This window comes from Egretta garzetta, unplaced genomic scaffold (assembly GCF_000687185.1).
Source record: "Egretta garzetta isolate BGI_Z169 unplaced genomic scaffold, ASM68718v1 scaffold385, whole genome shotgun sequence".
Taxonomy (NCBI): domain Eukaryota; kingdom Metazoa; phylum Chordata; class Aves; order Pelecaniformes; family Ardeidae; genus Egretta; species Egretta garzetta.
In genome coordinates, this window is record NW_009259793.1 from 191,634 (window position 1) to 210,778 (window position 19,145).

Genomic DNA, 19,145 nt, shown 5'->3' on the forward strand with positions numbered 1-19,145 from the left:
GCAAACCCTGTCATTCTATCAAGGCCCAGCACATCAGCAAGCCTTTCAAATGCCAAGAGCCACAACCAGAGGATGTTAGAGAACTCCGAGTACAGTGGAAAATCAAACCATCCCCAGTTCCCATCTGGCTCCCAAGACAAGAAGGGCAACTACAACAGACTCAACTGCATTCAAGTTTCTCCTTCCACTTCCCTACTAGTCAATACGCAGGCTTTCACCTATATGTATTTTTAAGTCCTTCCTTTCATTCATAAATCCAGCAAGGAAAACCCAAGTCAATTTTTTTAAGTTCTCTTCTACCTCAAGCATTTTATCTGAGGATGGCCCAGCAAAGCCGCCCAGCTCTCCAAGCCTCTGAAACGAAACACTTGCAAACGCACCATATCCAGGGTGTGCCCAAAACATGCTCCGTGGAAAAATCTGTTGGGGTAGTACCAGTTTAGCAAGGAAAACATTTTCCCTCAGCTGGAAGTCTAGTGCAGCGCTGCTGCCGAGCTAGCGCAACCAGAACATATCTGCTGGAGGAGAGAACAAAGGAGGAGGGGGAAAAAAAAGCCCATGTTACTGCATAATGAAACCCAAAATCTTTCAGGAAGAAAAGCACATCTGTGGCGTACACCTTTACAATCTCCTTAAGGAAGCCCACGTTTGCCATTGCTCTAGTTTTAATCTTAGCCATACAGTCGTTTTTTGTCTTGTGTCAATATTAGCAAGAATAAAAACGCAGCTCTAAACCATAGCTGCTTACAGATGCTGGTGTAATGTAATACAAAAGTCTTTTCCCCATCCCCCACACTGGCATACTAGACTTCGATATTAGAGATCACCTTTAAATGGGGCCCCTTTCCCTTGCTCAAACACTAACTGCGATTTCACGTGAGATTGTAGGAAAGCAGATGAGTTTCCACACTGGGTCTTTAACGCCAGTTCACATTCACAGCCTTCACAAACATTTTTTTTCTGCTGCTTCAGATGCTGTGACAGGCTTTTTCCAATGAAAACTAAAGCAAATATTCATGCAACCCTATCCGAAGTGTCACCCACAAGTCCTAGAAAATCTGAACTAGAGCCGGTTCTTACTTGCTGTCCCACTGGGTAAGGGCTACAGAGACAAAGCATAGTTTATTGGTAGTGCCAGACACCGCGTCATTTCCAGTCCCCCACGTTATCTTTCATACACCAGCCCAGCGCAGCCCCACAGCCCAAGAGAACAGGCAGAGAAGATCTGACAGAACAGAACAACCCACACCCCTGCAAGAACACTAAAGGCATCTGCCAGAAAGAGGCTTTGTCTGCATTCAGACCCCACACACCCCCAATTCAAACACCTCCTGCACCACAGCACCTCACATCTTTGCCCATGCCCCAACACTGAGTGCTGGGTCCCTTCTGCTCCCCCCGAAACAACTGTGACTTCAGCCCAGAAAGATTAAATTTAAACCAATGCATCAAACTCTCTCTTGGAGGAAAGCCAACAACGCTGCCTTAAATGAGTTCTGTGGATGGCAATGTGAGTACATACGCCGAAAACACTTCACCTCCCTTCCATACTCCACTAAGGTCTGCATTAGGATCAAGGCTCAGGTAAGTCAGAAACAACTTATTAGACATCCACTGTATCTATAAAAGGTACACTACGACCAACATTTCTCGGAGGAATAACCGACTTGTTTTTCTTAAGATCCTTCTCAAGCAGTGTTCTCATTTGCCCTCTTTTCTTAAAAGCAAGAGGGACTTGCAGAGTGCCCTACTTACTCTGGACACCTGATCAAGCATTTTTGAACAATAGCTCTCTGCTATTCTGCTCTCAAAGGCAATGCAAGAACATGTTCAGAATTTGCTCTCTTTCTTGCTTCCCAAATTAAAGATGCTTGAGGGACGTGTCTCTTGGCCAACATCTTGCTGATGAGCAGCACGTAGACTACAAGCAGTTCAGGTATGACATATACAAGTTTTCATAAATAGCTGAAAACTAGAGGGTCAGGCACTGCGCTGTAGTTGGTACCTACAATCACAGCTAGAAGTCACGAGCAAGAAAAACACCACAAAAAGCCAAGCAGGTAACTGAAGAAGTCATAAAGAGTAGAGACAAACTTTTAAGATTGCTTTGCACAGATCAGATTTAGCGAAACGTGTTTGTGACCAGTAGGAAAAGCTTCCTCAGTCCCCCAGCATGGGATTTGCCATCTGAATTACAGCTCCACGAAGTCACGGGTTTGAGAAATGCTATTTAACAGCCCTCGAGATACAGGCTTCCTTATCGTGGTCTTGCTTGAAAAATATAATCAAGGGAGAAAAACAGAATTTCTAAATCCTCTTTCTCAGCCAACTGATGCACCAACTGCAACTACCCCTTGAACAATCACTGATGCAATTGCCACACATGTCCCTCTCCAACACAGGACCTTGAAATTAGTGATGGCAAACACATGTATTAGTGAGAAATCTTCATTACTACTCCAAGTCCAGCAATTCTGAAATCCAGGCAGCACGATGGGACACAGCGCAGGGAGGAGTCAACACACGGGCTCCATAGCTGTGAAATAATTCACTGCAACCCCCAAGTGCAGAAGGTGCTCAGATTTCCCACCAGTAAATGGGGATAATTAAAGCGTGCTCAGGCATCATGGCCATAGGCATTGTAACCACCACAACTGAACACACCATAGGTACTGTCTGACCCTTGTAAAAGGTGGTGTGAGAAGTTAGTCACTAGGAACTTCATTTGACTCTCAGCTGCTTGATGTAACTGCCATCAAAACAGAGACCTTCCAGATGAGAAAGCTCAGTTCCAGTTAAGTATTTTTCATTACCTTTTCAGAAAATTTTTCCATGGTACAGAGACTGAATTTGGGGATTGCAGAGACTAAATCACATACTACTCACCAGCTTAATGACTATGTTGCTGCTCAACACAGGTAACTAATCAGACAAAAATAATTGACAAGTTCTGATGAAACTAGTCTCCAGTGAAATGCAAGACAGCCAAAGAAACCAACTAGCCTGAGAAAAGCAACTACTATAAAGATGCACAAGCCACATGAAGTATTTCTCACTTCTATGTATTAGCACAAGGCCACAGAAACACCAGGACTTTGATTACCTGCTAAACCATCACTCGGCCACATAAGCCAGAGCCCAGCCTGCAGCCCTCCAGCGCCGGGAGGAATTCGCATGCCCTGCTCCAAGCGACCTTTCACAAACAGCAGTTCATGACCCTACCAAGCTGACAGCAGCATTTGGGCTCTTTCAAAGTAGCACCGGTTTCACAGTCACAGATGGCTGCTGCCTACGGTCATACCCAGTCAAAGAAGTTCAGTACCATTCTCTACAGGGGAGGCTCCAGCCTGCCTTTGCCACCACCAAGCAGAGGCAAAGCTTCTCCAGCTCCTAACTCTGCCACCGCACACGCTTCTGAAGCGGCATGAAAGAGGATCTTGGCTGTGAAGCAGAGAGTTGTATATTACTAATCTGAGAGCAAATGAAATGCAACGTGGTGGACCTTGAGCCACATAAACCTAACAACGCATCGTGAACCAACTGTCTGCACACACTTTCTCCATCAGCTGCGTAAGAATCAAGAGCACCTTGTTAAACCAAGCCCATAGCTGGCAAGGCTTCCCAACAAAGGTGTAACGAATACCTCCCTGCTTTGTTTATGCATGACACGATGGCCTGGTTACGCACTTCCTGGGCAGCAGGTCTACGAGTGTTTTAAAAGGCCCTACCAAGTTCTGACAGATCCCTAGCGCTCTTAGAAAGATGCAGTTCCTTAGGGAGATGCTGCTCTATGGCCAAGATCAGGCAGGCCAGAACAGTACAAATGTTTCAAAGTCTCTCCTTGACCAGACACTGACTCCAGAATGCCACCACACCAGAAAAACTCAAAGGTCAGGTCTTATCTAAGCATGATGTAAATGGGTCTTTGTTTCTTTTGCATGCTTCTACTTGAGTCCCAGAGGCAGTCAGTGGCATGGCCACTTACTGCGAGCAAGCTGCAAGACACAGCGTTTGCAGCGTAACTCTCACTACAGATCTAGAAACAAGACAGAAGGTTTTGCACTTATGAAGATATTCCATCTCACTACCAAAAATTAAAAAATCAGGGTAAAAGTCTTCCCTCTAATAAGTAAATTCAGCAAGCAGCAAAATCCAGCCATACTTGAGTAACCCTGCAAAAAGCCTTCACTCTTCCGTGCTCGCGCAGACGTAAAACAATGGTTCTGTACAGTAAGCTGGCCCAAGGCAGCTTCCCAGTGGAAAAGTCAGCTCCTCCCCTTCCTGCCTCTCAGCACTACTTTGAAAAGAATGATATTTAGAAGTACTCAGATGCTTGTACCAGCTCTTAAGTTTGACTTCCGGAGTTCCGCTAAAAAGCACAGCTCAACCTCGGTAATGCCAGAGCTTGCGAGACCCAGTGTCAAAGCACTCATACCGACAGGACAGTCAATGCTGGGAACACCCATTACAAAATACCCACAGGCACACACTTTAAACTAGGTTTGGCGGGCCTGGCCTAGATGCCAGTATGCACACACGCCAGCTTCTGAACCTATAGGTAATAGAAGGATTGTTCTTTTTATTAGCTTTAAAATCTTTGGCTTTTCATTTAAGAGTACTGGGGAGGTTGGGGAACGTAAAGGCATGACTAACACAAAAGGCAGAAAAGTCAGCAAAGAATTTCACGCATCGTGTCTCTGAATACCGCACTACCTCTTGGGATTAAGATGAGTGGCAAAGAAATTTAACTTTGCTAGACAACATGTGAATCTATGAAACCCAAAATACGGGAAATTTAATATTACTTTAGACAGAATTTTAATCATAGAATCATTTGGTTGGAGAAGACTTTTAATATCATTGAGTCTAACCGTACCTGTCCACTACTAAACAATGTCCCTAAGCACCTGCCCCCAGGGCTGGGGACTCGCCCCCTTCCCGGGGCAGCCCCTTCCAGCCCCTGACAGCCCCAAGGGGAAGGAATTGTTCCCCATGGCCAACCTCACCCTGCCCTGGCACAACTTGAGGCCGGTGCCCCTCGTCCCATCGCCCCTTCCCTGGGAGCAGAGCCCGACCCCCCCTGCTCCCCCCTCCTCTCAGGCAGTTGTAGGGAGCGATGAGGGCTCCCCTCAGCCTCCTCTGCTCCAGGCTGAACCCCCCCAGTTGTAACGACACGGTGGGGACGTTTTGTTCTGGCCCCTCTGGTTTCAGCCCTCCTTCCACCATCCTGACGACAGAAATGAGTTTCTCATTAAACTCTGTGGGTCTGGGACACAGCTGTACTGAGCACAGAAACAAGATTTAAAAGCCAGGCCAGGATGCCGCTGGCCCTCTTGGCCACCTGGGCACCCTGCTGGCTCATATTCAGCCCCCTCTCCACCAACCCCCCCAGGGCCTTTTCCGCCGGGCAGCTTTCCAGCCCCTCTGCCCCACGCCTGGAGCGCTGCCTGGGGTTGTTGCGACCCCAGGGCAGGACCCGGCCCTTGGCCTTGTTGAACCTCACCCAACTGGCCATAGCCCATCGATCCAGCCTGGCCAGGTCCCTCTGTCTCTAATCAAATGTCTCTCCCTCTATAATCAAATGTCTCCTCTAATAACAATTAGCATACTTATAAATGCAATTTCAATACTAATCCCAACAGTAAGTTTGCAGACATAGTAAGACAGGAATAAAGTTATTAAACTCTCTTTTCAAGAACGCCTTACGTCCAGCCAGCAGGGATGACGCGCTCAGCTGCTAGCTTTGTGCTGGGAGAAAGCCGAACTCGTGCCATGTTTAAGACTTCACATACAGAAATTCATCCTATGCTAACATCTCAAAACGTGATGTGACATTCAGCTGGAATTTAATATTCAAGAGCTGTAGCATCTGTTTATCAGCGCTCATCCACACGAGCGTGATTTTGGGGGATGCTGAAGTTGCAGAGTACAAACACCGTTCACATCCACCTACCTAGTGCAGTAGGATTTGTGTCACACAGTACTTGACCAGCCATTAACATTACTTTGGACAACGGGTATCAAAATACATTCAGTTAGAAAAATCCACAGAGAGCTGAACAAACCCACAGCAGCGCAGGTATGCAAGAGTCCTGGTGACTGTTTCCAGCCTTTATCAAAAAGCCATCCGCATTCCAAACAGGACCCCTGTGACTGCTGCAGGGAGCTTTTTGTCGACTGCAGCTGTACTTCACAGACTGAGGTTTAAGTTCAATAGGTCCATCAGGGTGGAAGAGATCATCTACTGATGCAAGCAAGAGTTTACACAGACTAGACACAGAATATGGCCTTTCAAGAGATCTGTTCAAAATACTGTGATATGCACTCCTAAGAAAAATGCTTGTCTTTGGAAGAAAAATTTCCCTTCTTCCTTGACCTGTCTCAAGACCTTTTCCCTTGATGAGGTTCTTCCTCCTCCACACGCAAAACTGACACCTAGCATTTACGCAAACAGCATCCAGTTAACAACGTAATTATGAAGCTGTTGTCATCATTTAATGCAACTCACAGACAAGAAGAAAATTCCCAGCAATATTTCCCAGAGATGCAGAAGAGAACACACTTGCTTCATACTTCCAACCGGCATTTGGACCAAATCCTTTCAGAGGTTTTTTTTCCAGGCAGTTCATTTAACCAAAAAAAAAAAAAAATCCCCAGTCACAAGTACGCTGTCAGCTACAAAGATTCAGACTGGCCTTACTTTACATAACTGGTTTACAACAAAGACTCCCATTGTAAAAAACACAAACATTTCATTTCATTTCAGGGGACAGGTCCGTTGCATCACAGAGAGAACTGTTTAGAGCATTCCGGGGTTGTATCTGCAGCATGCTTGCACCGCTCCAGCCAGACAGCATTTCCAGGACTTGCTGCTCCACAAGAACACCAATGACCACCATACGCATGAAGAATTTCATCCTCAATATTGCATGTGCTGCCTCAACTAGGAAGCATGCTGCTAATCACACCACGCTAATTTTAACAATTACTTCTTTGATCTAAGCCCATCCAAAGAGAAAAGTGTTCCTACAAAACCCAGATTTTCCATCTGCCACCTTTCACCTCGCTCTCCCCCCACCAGAAGGAAGCAAAGCACAACGGCTACTTACAGCGGTACGTGGGGTTGTTCTGGGTCTGCTTTGGTCAGTTCCTCTTCTTCAACATCAGACTCTCCTCCCGAGCTGCTGTCAGTGACATCCGAGTCAAACGCTTGTTCGCTGGATCTCAAGTTGGCCATACCGCTGGCCGTGAATCTCTCCAGTTCTTCTGATATTGAATCGCTCTTCAAGAAGTTGCTTAAGCCTTCTGAAGTAACTGTCTCACTCGCAGCTTTCCTCAAGGCTGCTTCTGCTTTCCTGGTCAACATCAGTTGGCTCCGATGCCTCAGGGGGTCCAAAGTTGGAAGCTTGCTCAGAGTTTTTTCCAAGAAGCCACCCAACTGCTGCTGGATGTGTCTCTCCACCTGCTTTGCCTGCACCACCTGCAAGCGCTTCTGCAGCCGGCGGGCACGGTTCTCAATGTCTGCCTGCCGCCGCAGCAACGCCCTCGTCCTCATCTCAGAGTCAAGAGCACTGTGGTGACCGGCCAACAAAGGTGGTTTCTGCTCCTCCAACCTACTGCTCGCAAAGTCAGAGTGACTGGCAACACCAGGCAACCTAGTCTCTCCACTGCCACCCTCGAGCACCTCCTGTTGCTCTGTGGAATTAAGGGCAGATTTGTTTGCAGTGCTATTATTGCTAAATGAAGTTGTGTGCTCTGCATCAAGGCTTCTATGTGGAAGAGTGCAATTGGTCAACCCAGTCTTCAAGTCCCCCAATTCAGAACCTCCTGCATTATAGTCAACACCCTGGAGGGTAGCAGCAGGAGGAGCACACTTCCCACCATTCAGAGAACTAGAGTTTTCGTGGTCTGAATTGGTACTTTTAGCCAATTTCTTGGCCAAGCCATTTACAGGCGCTTGCGGGAGAGGTGGCTGGCCGTTAGTACTCATCGTTTTCAGATTCTCCAAAGTGAATTCCAACACTGGTTGCCTCCCCAACAGATCACTTGTTTTTAAGAAGGACTGAGATAAGAGAGAGTGAGATTTAAGGACTGTCTGCTTGTTGAAGACTCCTTGCAGCTTCAGAGGCTCTTTTGAAGAAACAGATGTTACATCCGAGCAGAGATAAGAGGCCACTAGTGGCTGCAGCTTGCCCAGCTCTTCCTTCGTAGGGTTGTTTCGGAAATCTAAACTGGGATCCTCCGGAGCAATGGCTTTCCTTTTGGTGCCGTTGGCAGCCAGGAGGATGTTGTTGGCGTTGCCGTTGCTCTCGGCACTGCCAGGCGACAAGGTGGAGGACGGGGGAGCCAGCTTGAATCGGATGTGGTGAGCTTCAGCTGCTGCGTCAGTGAGAGCGGGCGCCATCGCAGCCATTCAGCACAGAGAGACGGGAAGTCCAGCCTCTCCCGGTGCCGAGGCCAGCTCCACTGCCTCCCAGTGCCGCTCCCGAGGGCAGCCTACAGAAGGGAAGGAAGAAGAGAGAGTTAGGCATTGTACTTACAGAAAATAAAACAAACAAGACTGACAACAGCAGTGAGACTTATCAACTCCTGGTGAAGCCATGCATGCTTCACGTTCAGCACAGCATCCTCCCTCTGCAACCGCCAGCCTCATGCTCAGCGGAGCCCTATGGGCACCAGGCAGGTGAAAACAAAAGCAGCAACACACAAGCCGGTCCTCAGGATCTCCCATAGCTAGCGCCTGCCTGTGACTACTATCCTCATCTTTCAGTCCATCCACCCAGCACAGCAGCACCCTTCCAGACCTTCATGTAAGGTCTGGCCCTGGTTACACCCACTCCCCAATGCCTGCAATTCACCAACTTCATCTATAAAGCCCTTGAGCTATGTCTATAAAACAGTTTTCCCTGCTTCTACTGCCAGCTCAGGTGCGTTAAAAATGACAGATTAGAACTATAACATGTAACAGAGACAGTGCTTGAACAGAACAAATCTCCACACGCTTAAACTCCCAGTGGCTGAAGGAACCCCACCGCGCCACAGCCACTGGCAACCCCACCCTGAAAGCCTTGAATTTGAAGAAAGCCATTTCCCTGGTGCATATGAAACGTACTTTCCCAGAAGTATATTTCCAAATAAGCCAGGTGATTTCCAGTTCACAATTCCCATTTCTCTTTCAAGAACATGGATAAAGATTAACCCATATGCACACCATGACAGAGCAGTTCTAAGCTCTGACTGTAATAGCAAGCCATGGCTTAACTCAACTAGACCAGACAAGTTAAAAGAAATAACCAGACCTTTCGTTCATGTGTATTGCAACCCTTCGCCCTCCATCACCATCGTGTTTCTGGTCTACTTTCTTTACTGCTAAGTGCCAGTGTTTTTTAACATCCTTTTTTAACGGCATTCACATAACTCACAGCACAAGCTGTGCTACCAGTGCAACAGTTACTTTATTTTCCTTTTGCTGCAAAATTTATCTAGCACCTTCATAACCTATTTCAATGTCAATTTAATAATAAGAAGCTGCCCGCATCTCTTGCCTGATATGCCAGTTCTCTAATTTCACATAAATTTGCATAAGCTTGTTATAGCTGTTCATTAATGCACCCCAATGACCAAATTAATATACCACTTTACAGGAAAAGTGAGGACTATCTCAAGTTTGAATACGTTGAATGAGCAAAATTTAACAGCCGGTTTTGTTTCTAGCCTCATTCAGCTGCACCACAGTTGCTCCCCAGCATCGCACCAGGTGCTTCCCCATACAGGGACCACAGACAGACACTGGGGCTGAAAAACACTAAGTACTAAAAATTGAATTTTTGTGAAAAGTCAGAGATGAGTCAGAGAAACAAATCCATACCCCCAGGGAGGGAAGGCTCACCGGACAAGTTCAAAGTAATTTGCTCTGTTTGGTTTCCAATGAGCACGCACGTTGGCCAACTGGCCGGTCCCTCGGCGGGTCTACGATTCAGACCATCTGCAGTCTCACTAACTCTCTCCTCAAACCCAGTCAGATGGCACAGAGGAAGAAGACAGGGAAGAAAGGATACGCTCACGGATGAACTGATAAAAAAAACCCCTGAAGTCATTGTAACAGAAGTAGAGAGACCCTAGAGGTGGGTTCAGACTTCGGAAGTCCCCTGTTGACAGAACTTAGTGTATTTTATAATCAGCTACACCTTGTCCTTACTGAGAAAAGGAACTGCATGCCTAAAAATTTACAGCACAATCACTGAAAATGGCTTTTAGTCACCATCTGGATCCACAAGTAAAGACTGAACATGACTATTTAGGGGGGGGAAGCAAGAAAAAAAAAAAAAAAGGAACTTGCAGGGAACTTTCCACTTGTAGCTAAGACGCCCTTGGGAGAGGAGGGAGGGAGTTTTGGGGGGGGAAAGAAAAAAAAAAAAAAAAAGGAACTTGCAGGGAACTTTCCACTTGTAGCTAAGACGCCCTTGGGAGAGGAGGGAGGGAGACTGTCAGAATAAGAATTCCCCCACCCCAGCCTCCTACCAAGACCTTCGCTACAGAGACACGTACATTGGAATGAGTGTTCCTAACAGGCATTCTCAGTTCTGCAGAAACACCCTGGTCTGTCTTCCAAGGGAAGACTCTTGGATCAGTGCTCTTCACCACGATTAGCACCACAGCATTGCAAGATACCGAGAGCAGTAGGAAATACCCATACTGCAAAAAAGCAGACAAGCCTGCAGTTGGTGCTGAACGCCAATGATTCTTCATTAATGTATTTGCACTGCACTGCACTGCAGCCACTCAGGAGTTTACCGAGGCTGAAGAGTATTTTAGAGTAACTTTGTAGGTCATCAACTTTAGTTAAATTAACAGAAGTAGAAAGAAAACGGAAGCAAAACTGTCATACTGCGTTTTCCTCCAGGTTAGAAAACTCGCTTTAAAAAGAAAATCCTCCTACTAAAGTACTGCAACCCTCCTTGGCTTCACTTTTAGTTGGGTGGACAGCATTTGAAATACTTTGGAAGCCTGGAAAGCCTCCCTTAAGAATAAGGCTTTGTTCTAGTAGCTTAAAGATGACCTCCAAAAGCTATTTGGTCTATTTTTAAAATTTTATTTAGGTCCTTATAAACTACCTGCAGGCTAGACAGTACTGTTATTTCTAACACTGAATTAGATCTCTACTCTTACGAACAACCCTTGGAAAAAAACATTAAGGAACATTTGTAAGCATGTTCCCTCCCCTCTAAGGTTTGGTTGCTATTAAAGCCATATTACACTTACACATTGGGTTTGCGTGGCAAGGTTTTGGTAGCAGGGGAGCTACAGGGGTGGCTTCTGTGAGAAGCTGCCAGAAGCTTCCCCCACATCCGACAGAGCCAATGCCAGCAGCTCCAAGACGGACCTGCTGCTGGCCAAGGTCTAAGCCCATCAGTGACGGTGGTAGTGCCTCTGGGGTAACATAGTTAAGAAGGAAAAAAACCTGCTGCGGAACAGTAGCCAGAGAGAAAGAAGTGATAGGATGGGAGAGAAAACAGCCCTGCAGCCCCCCAGGCCAGTGCAGCAGGAGGAGCTCCAGGCGCCGGAGTGGAGATTCCCCCACAGCCCATGGTGGGGCAGGCTGTGCCCCTGCAGCCCAGGGAGCCCACGGGGGAACAGATCCCCACCTGCAACCCGGGGAGGACCCCACACTGGAGCAGGGGGTGCCCAAAGGAGGCTGTGGCCCCGTGGGAAGCCCGCGCTGGAGCAGGCTGCCAGCAGGGCCTGTGGCCCCATGGGGAGAGGAGCCCAGGCTGGGGTAGGTGTCTGCTGCGGGGGGACCCCAGGCTGGAGCAGGGGCAGAGTATGAGGAGTCCTGCCCTGGGGAGGAAGGAGCGGCAGACAGTGTGTGATGGACTGACCCTAACACCCATTCCCTTCCCCTGCACCGCCTGGGGGAATGAGGGAAAGAAAACTGGGAGCAAAGTTACGCCTGGGAAGTAGCAAGGGGTGGGGGGAAGGTGTTTTAAGATTCAGTTTTTTATTTCTCTCCTACTCTGATTTGAATTTGGGTAATAAATTAAACTGATTTTCCCAAGCTGAGTCTGTTTTGCCCGTGATGGTAACTGGCAAATCATCTCTCCCTGTCCTTACCTCGACCCATGAGCCTTTTGATGTATTTTTCTCTCCCCTGTCCAGCTGACGAGTGATAGAGCAGCTTGGTGGGCCCTGGCATCCAACCCAGGTTAACCCATCACAACTTAGCAGTAATTTCTTAACAGGGAATTTGAGGGGTAGAGTAAGGCATCTCTCTGAGCTGACCATAGGAAGGAGGAATAAAGAAAAGGAAAGGGCATTCACGCGGACACAGTCTGAGGAACTTCCACAGAGTTTTGAGAATTTTGACAGTAATGCCAAGAATTACTCTGAATTTTGCGTCTGCCTCTGGGACTCAAACCACGCTGTCAAGTTCTACTCTTGCAGAAGTCCTGCTGGTAGAGAACTGTCAGATTAACTGGATTACCAGTCCAGTTCCACCACCACAGCGCACGTGTTGCAGTACAAGCGCCAGCCCTGCCTCCAACAGCCGCGGCACAACACCTTGTGCTAGAGTTCGTTTGGGAAGATCCAAAAGGAGCTGCTTCTGGAGGGCCAACATGACATTTACAACGTGTCTTAAGATAATACTCAAAGCACGTTGTTGATTTTCACTTTAAAACTAGAGCACTGCCAGAGCAGCTAGCATTAATTAACAGAGCAAAGATGAAAGGCTCCAGTAAGCAGGTAAAACCAGGGTAATCGTAACTTGCCCATCTTCCTTCACTTCCCGAGGAGTGCACGCAAGGCCACCAGCGGAGGAAAGTCACCAGGTGGCTACTCAGGTGGCTTCACCCACAATCCCATGTCAACTACACCAACATTCAAACTCTTACAGAGAGCAGAGGGGAGAGTGGGAATAAGGTCGAGGCAACGATGGTATGAGGAATGCACACAGTCACACTATACCCTGGAGCAGCTATCAGGTCATGACACCCCTGAAAACAATCCTTCAGCATGCTGACTTATTCAAGACCATCTGCTTTTAAAACCCAATTTTACAACCAGGCCTTGCAAGGAGAACTGAGTTTCTAGGCACATGATTTTGTGCAACACCTCAGAAAATAAGCCCAAAACGAACACGGGAAGTTTTTGCTTTCAGAAATCTTTGTGACAAGAGTTTCAGGGGGAGAAACCAGGCACCTGTGCTTCCAGTGAGGTTCATGAGAAGATCAGGGCAGCTCTGAGGTATCAATAGCCTCCCCTTTGCCTGCCCACCCAAACACACATTCCAGTTTCTCTCCTGAAGGGCTCTCCGTGTCCTCCCACCAGCAGGTCTCCTTGCAGACACGAGTGCCCCCATGGTCACCCTTCTCACACCACTGAGCCCTGCACCCACCTGGCTACATGACCTCTGCCTTCGATCCCTCCCAGCACCACTCGGTGACACACACACCTACCTTGCGTATTTATATTCCCTGAATTACAGTTTAAACCCCAGACATTATATCCAAATTCCTGCACCTACCGTCTAGTTTCATCACGTGCCAAACCACACTAGGACTGCTCTTTATAGCTGCTGTCAGGCCTCCTTACTTTCCCAGATCTCCTCTTATGAGGCACTCGCCCAAATCCACCTGGCTGCATTCCCCTTTTCCTACAACTTGCAGGAGAAATGAAGACAGAAGAGGTTATGGGTGATCACGGGGACTCAAGTTCAACACACATGTAAAGGACAAATAACCTCTGTGTCAGACGCAAGCCTCCCCTCAACCAAACACAGGACCACCCACAAACTCCTTCACCTCCAAAGCTCTACCCTCCCCAACACAGGGGTTCTGCAGAGGATATGGACACAAAGGTGCTCTTGAATTAGAAGCAGTAAAGGCGAAGCTACCCTGAAGGAAGTGAGTATTATACCCATTTCCACTTCCCCTCTCCTCCCCCACTATGAATCAAGAGTGCAGCCAACTCTTGAATTCGTGTGGTTACAAATGTCTTTTAGAAAAAAACAAAAAACAAAAAAAACCAAAAAACAAACAAACTTGCTAGAATAAAATCCATATACACTTCATTTTGCAACTGAAATACATCGTCTATGCTTCTAACCTCAGCAGAGTAACTTAAAATGCAGGTACTCAGCACCCAAGCCAACACCCTGAGCCCTAGAAATATTTTCCGCATAAAAAAATGTACATCTACCAAAAGTTAAAAGTTATTCTGGTTGTGCATAACAGATCCTCTATGTGCCTTTTGTTATCACCTTTATAGTTGTAAGATATTTACCAATTTAGAAAGAGATTTACATGAGAAGTAACTCTCAAAGCTTTAGTTAAGGAGATGTGACAGGCCGACGAACTTATTGATAAGCCAGCTATCGTGCAGTTCAGAAGACTGTACTCTTATAATGACCTATATTTGGGAAACAGGCGTTTCTTTAATAATAATGGAAAAAAAGGTTAAGAATATACATAAGAACCACAGATTTTTAAAATATATACACGAGTACCCTCCACATATATTAACACTACAGACTCACACCTAACCTCTCTGGGGAAAAACAAGAATTTTAGTGTTAAGAACATCCCAGGGAATTGTACTTATGCACTGGAACAAATGAGAAAGATGTTACTGAGCTCCGCCTTTATAGCCTTTGTTTCCAACCAGAACCCCTCAAGATCGAAGTAAAAGCTGCTGTTGCCACTTGCTGGTCCACACGAGGGGCAGGGTCTTTTGGGCAACTCTAAACAACGACACGAGGCCTCGTGCTTCAAGAACAGTTTTCTCTTACGCCTGTGAACTCTCATGGGATATAAATAAACCAAATCAATTACATAATCTGAGGTAGAGTAGGTTTTATCAATATGATGTCAGAAAGAAAAACAAAAGCCACAAAGCAAGATTAACTGTCATCTCCCCAGTCAAAAGTCTGGGAAGTTGAATAATTACAAGCAAGAATGCCTTCACCCAGAGAATGAAGTGGCTAGAGATAAAAACATCCATTGCTGTTAAGTCACTCTTCAGAACAAAGTTGCTGTTTGCAGTTAAATAAAAAGAAATGTGGTTTAAGAAACAATGAGATAATTTGCACAAAGCAGCAGTCTGACAGAGACCAAAAAAAAATTTTAAAAAGCTTTAATTGTGAAATCTAGGTCTCCCCCCATCCAGTATCAGAGAGATTTTGTTTTTCTTTTGCATAATCTGGGCAAGTTGCCCAGGAAATATGAAAACCTGAACTCAGGACTTGGGGACCAAGTTAAACAAAAAACAGAATTGCCTTTTAATGTTAAAGACACATTTTCATTCACTAGGCGCGGTCACACCAACCTTTGCTCAAAAGCATACGATTGCTACCAAAACTTCTAAACCTCCCTCGCCCCATAAATGGCACCACCTTAATACTTCATATTTTGAAACGAGGCACAGACTGTTGCTACAGAAAGTCTTTTAGACTGCCTTGCATTAACTGGCCGCATCCTCAGGAGAAAGTAACAGAGCAGAGAGGAGCAGAATTAAGTGTCTCCGATCACTAGATCCCTGCACAATCTGACAGACTGGTCTCCAGCCGAGTTTAAATACCTTATTTTGAATGGAGTTCCTAACACAGTTCTCTGGGACCTGCAGGCTCAGCTAACTGCAGATCTCAGCTTTTATTGCTCCTCAGGTCTCACAGGAGAGAGAACCCCCCAAAGACTGCCATGGCAGCAACCAAAACCAAGATGACCATGATGACATGAACTGCAGAACAGAGACACTTGTTTAATAGTAGGTGATGCTCAATCACACATTCATGGGCTGCTTTTTACGGGCCATAATTACACCATTAACTCAGTTCGCCGTTTCTCATTCGGTGTAAGGCAACTTCACGGTAACCTTTCCCATCACGTCCTCTGCCGCTGCAGACCTCAACAGGAAGTTACAAAGATTTCAGAGAGAGGACTCCTAACGTTTGATAGAGCTGAAGACAAGAAATATTTAAGGTCCATCTTCTACTGACATCTCCGAGGCCTGAAACAGCTTCTGATACAGAAGTGTGTATTTCAATTAAACTTTTTTAAAGCAGCTAGGGTTTTTTAAACACTTGTCTTTCCACCAAATCTGCAAAACAAAAGTTTGCAGCAGGAGATTAAGGAACAGATGAAGATGGGGCCTGTTCAGGCTGACAGCTGCTCCCATTTCCTCTCTTCAGACACAATTTCGTTACCTTTTCCTCATATCATTAGATAAACAGCACAGTTTCGTCATTAAATTCAGACACCGCGCTGTCAAAATTCTATCCTCCAGAATTAAGTCTTTGTGGCTATTAGCATATCCCATTTCGCCATTTGTCTCATCCTCTAAACCGAGTCGTACTTTGGCACTCATCTGCTCCCTGTTCATGGCAGGGGGAGATACATGCTCATTTTCTAACTTTCTCTGAAACCTGAACGGGACCTTATGCAAGCTGTCCTCTTCCAAAAACATGAGGCTGAACTCAGGCTGAAGAGGACACGCACGGGGCTTAATGGAATTATGTTTACTCAAGTCCTGCATCACCAGGACTCCTGCTGATTTGAGTATGACGACTCCTTGCCCAGCTGAGAAAAACCAGAAAGCCTTTATTCCAATTTAAACAATTTGTTACAGAAAACTGCATCCTTGAAGATGCAGCTAAACTGCCGTTCACAAGGCTGGAAAGGATTCTCAACCCAAGCGGCGTGCTGAAGCCTTTGCTGCTTTCCATTTCAGACAGACACTGTATTCCGGGAAGTTGTGAGCAGGGACACAGTAGTTATAAAATGCTATAACAGAAATGGTCCTTCTCAGATCACCTGCCATTCCAACTGCCCAAATGCTGAGAGGCTCTTTTTAATGAAACGATAAACACTTTGAACATATGCATGCATGCAGAACTTAAATATTATTTGGTCTAATCAGTATGGGATCCACCTGAGACACATTAAATTAAATTCCCATTTAGGCATAAGTTGGCCCACCTGTTTCCCACACAGTCCACTAAAAAACAAACCAAAAAATGCAAAATCAGGGGGTGTTAAATGGGGATGGGCAGAGATACCACTGACCTACTCTCAAAAAATTGTTCCAGAAAAATACGATTTTCCAGAAAAGGAAAATTGTATGGAAGGGGGAGTAGGGGGAGGCCCACAAATCAGAACATGTGCTGCTTACCCTTTTCTCCCCTTTCCCCAAGCTTTACCCTCTCCCTGCCTTGGTAGGACCTAAGAAGTCCTCACTTCACTACCCACAAAGTCTTATCCTCCCTAGAAAAGTCTTTTAAGGTTCCTAAGGACAGGCACGGCTCGCTGCCTGAGCAGAAAAAGGGTGGAGAGACGAAACTCCGGAGACAGTCTTTGTTCGGAGTGTTCATTAGATAATGGCAGTTGCGTTCACAAAAACACAGTTGTTAACGGTGCAAAAGGAAGCGACTTTGGTCAAAGAACTGCTCAGTTTTCACCCCTGACTTGCATGATGTCAGAATTTCACCGGTTCTCCAGTTACCGGATGATCTCCGAGAGCAAATGAAACTCGAATACAGCATTAGCAAAAATAAAAGGAAAAAGAGAGGGGAAAAGCATAAAAGAGACACAGCCGTATCTGCCCGGTCATCTGCTGCTTTATCACCGCTGAAGAGGGAACACAAGTCATCCTCATTGCTAGATCATTACAAATCAGCTATAACAGTATCACAACCGAGTTCCACAATTAACTGCTCCTGCAGCATATCAATCCATTAAGCCCTACACAGCTGTACTACCTTGGCAGTATGGCTACAAAAAAAGCCCATACCCGTCTCTCCCGAGCCAAAAACCATGCCGCCCGTATCTTGTCTCTGACAGTGGCCGGCAGCAGACGCCTCGGGAAGGAAAACCAAGCTGGTTTGGTCCCATCCTGGTCCCATCGGTGGGTCACGGGATTCCCCAGCTTCACCTTTACAGCCCCTGGGTCAACTCTGCTTCATCTCCCCCTCTGCTGATTTAAAAGGCTACCGGCTTCTCAATTAAAGAAATAATATAGTCAGATTGAGCACGGTTGCTACCTGCACCATCCCCATGCCAGAATAAAAATTCAAGAGGACTACGCTAAAGCAGGGGACGAGCATCAGAGGTTCCTCCATGAAAACAAAGGCTATAAAAAGGATAAATACGGTTTTAAAAAGAAAACGCTTATGTACAAACAGATCCCTGGATTCATAACTACAGCGGAGGTTTAGTCACACAGATGCGCAACACCTTAACTGCCCCCCCCGACTGTTTTATATCCCTGTCGTCAGCGGGACCGTACCATGGCTGAAGTCCTCTCCTACTTTCCCACCTCCGAGAAATGGGCTTTTACCTCGCCTTATTTTTAGAGGCACAAATCACACTGTACACAACACATGACATGATGTAACCGCGAACACAGACATGGCCCAAACCAGTTCAAAATATAATGGTCAGTCAAAACAAATAAAAACCTGCAGTTCCTCCCATATCCTGACCGGTTTCATGGAAAACTACAGTTTGTCATTCAAGTGCATTTTACGTAACAGGCAATATAATCTATATAACGCCTGTGTTTTGATCCACATGTACACAAATTTAACGAGCTGAAAGATGACACCTCGGTTTGTAAGGAGGATCTCCTTTTTTTCTATTTTTCCTTTTACCTGACCCTTGTTTATACTCAAAAGGAGGCAAATTTCTCTGTAATCAAGCACTGGAAGATGCTAATTCCATGATGGAAGTAAACACACATACGGATCACAGAAAGCATTTCAGGATAGCCGTGCTCTTCCAGCTTGTTATGAGAAAAATAATTCCGCATCAGCAGGGCCGGTTCGGGGGGGGGGAATCGCAGCCAGAAAGTAAATAAAGAGAAATGGCTTAGCAGCTCAAACCCACATGAAAAATTACGCTATTGTATACCCCCAGAGAAGAGGGAAAGCACAGCGTGACAAATCCACCGCTCCCGCAAGCAGACACCGGTGACAGCGCCGGGAGCCCACCGGGGCACCGGGACCGCCGGAGACCGCTACGCCAGCATTCTCCAGGCGGGTCTGGGGACGGAGGAGCTGCTCCCCTCCACGCCTTTTGCAAGACTGAGGTTATGCAATTTTTTTTTTTTTTCTGTTTACTTTTAAAACTTCGCGTGTGCCCCCCTCCGCAGGTTAG

The 19,145-nt window shown here is 46.3% G+C and overlaps 1 protein-coding gene across 3 annotated transcripts in view; it reads right to left on the reverse strand.

The window, feature by feature from the left end:
* KANSL1 (KAT8 regulatory NSL complex subunit 1) overlaps positions 1-19,145 on the reverse strand; it is a 99,224-nt gene that overhangs the window by 70,595 nt on the left and 9,484 nt on the right. For all 3 annotated transcript variants that reach the window (XM_035895131.1, XM_035895132.1, XM_009639650.2), the window contains exon 2: positions 7,110-8,496. In XM_035895131.1, coding sequence (XP_035751024.1) covers positions 7,110-8,413 — 1,304 coding nt within the window. In that variant the 5' untranslated portion in view covers positions 8,414-8,496. The remainder of the gene's footprint in view (positions 1-7,109; positions 8,497-19,145) is intronic.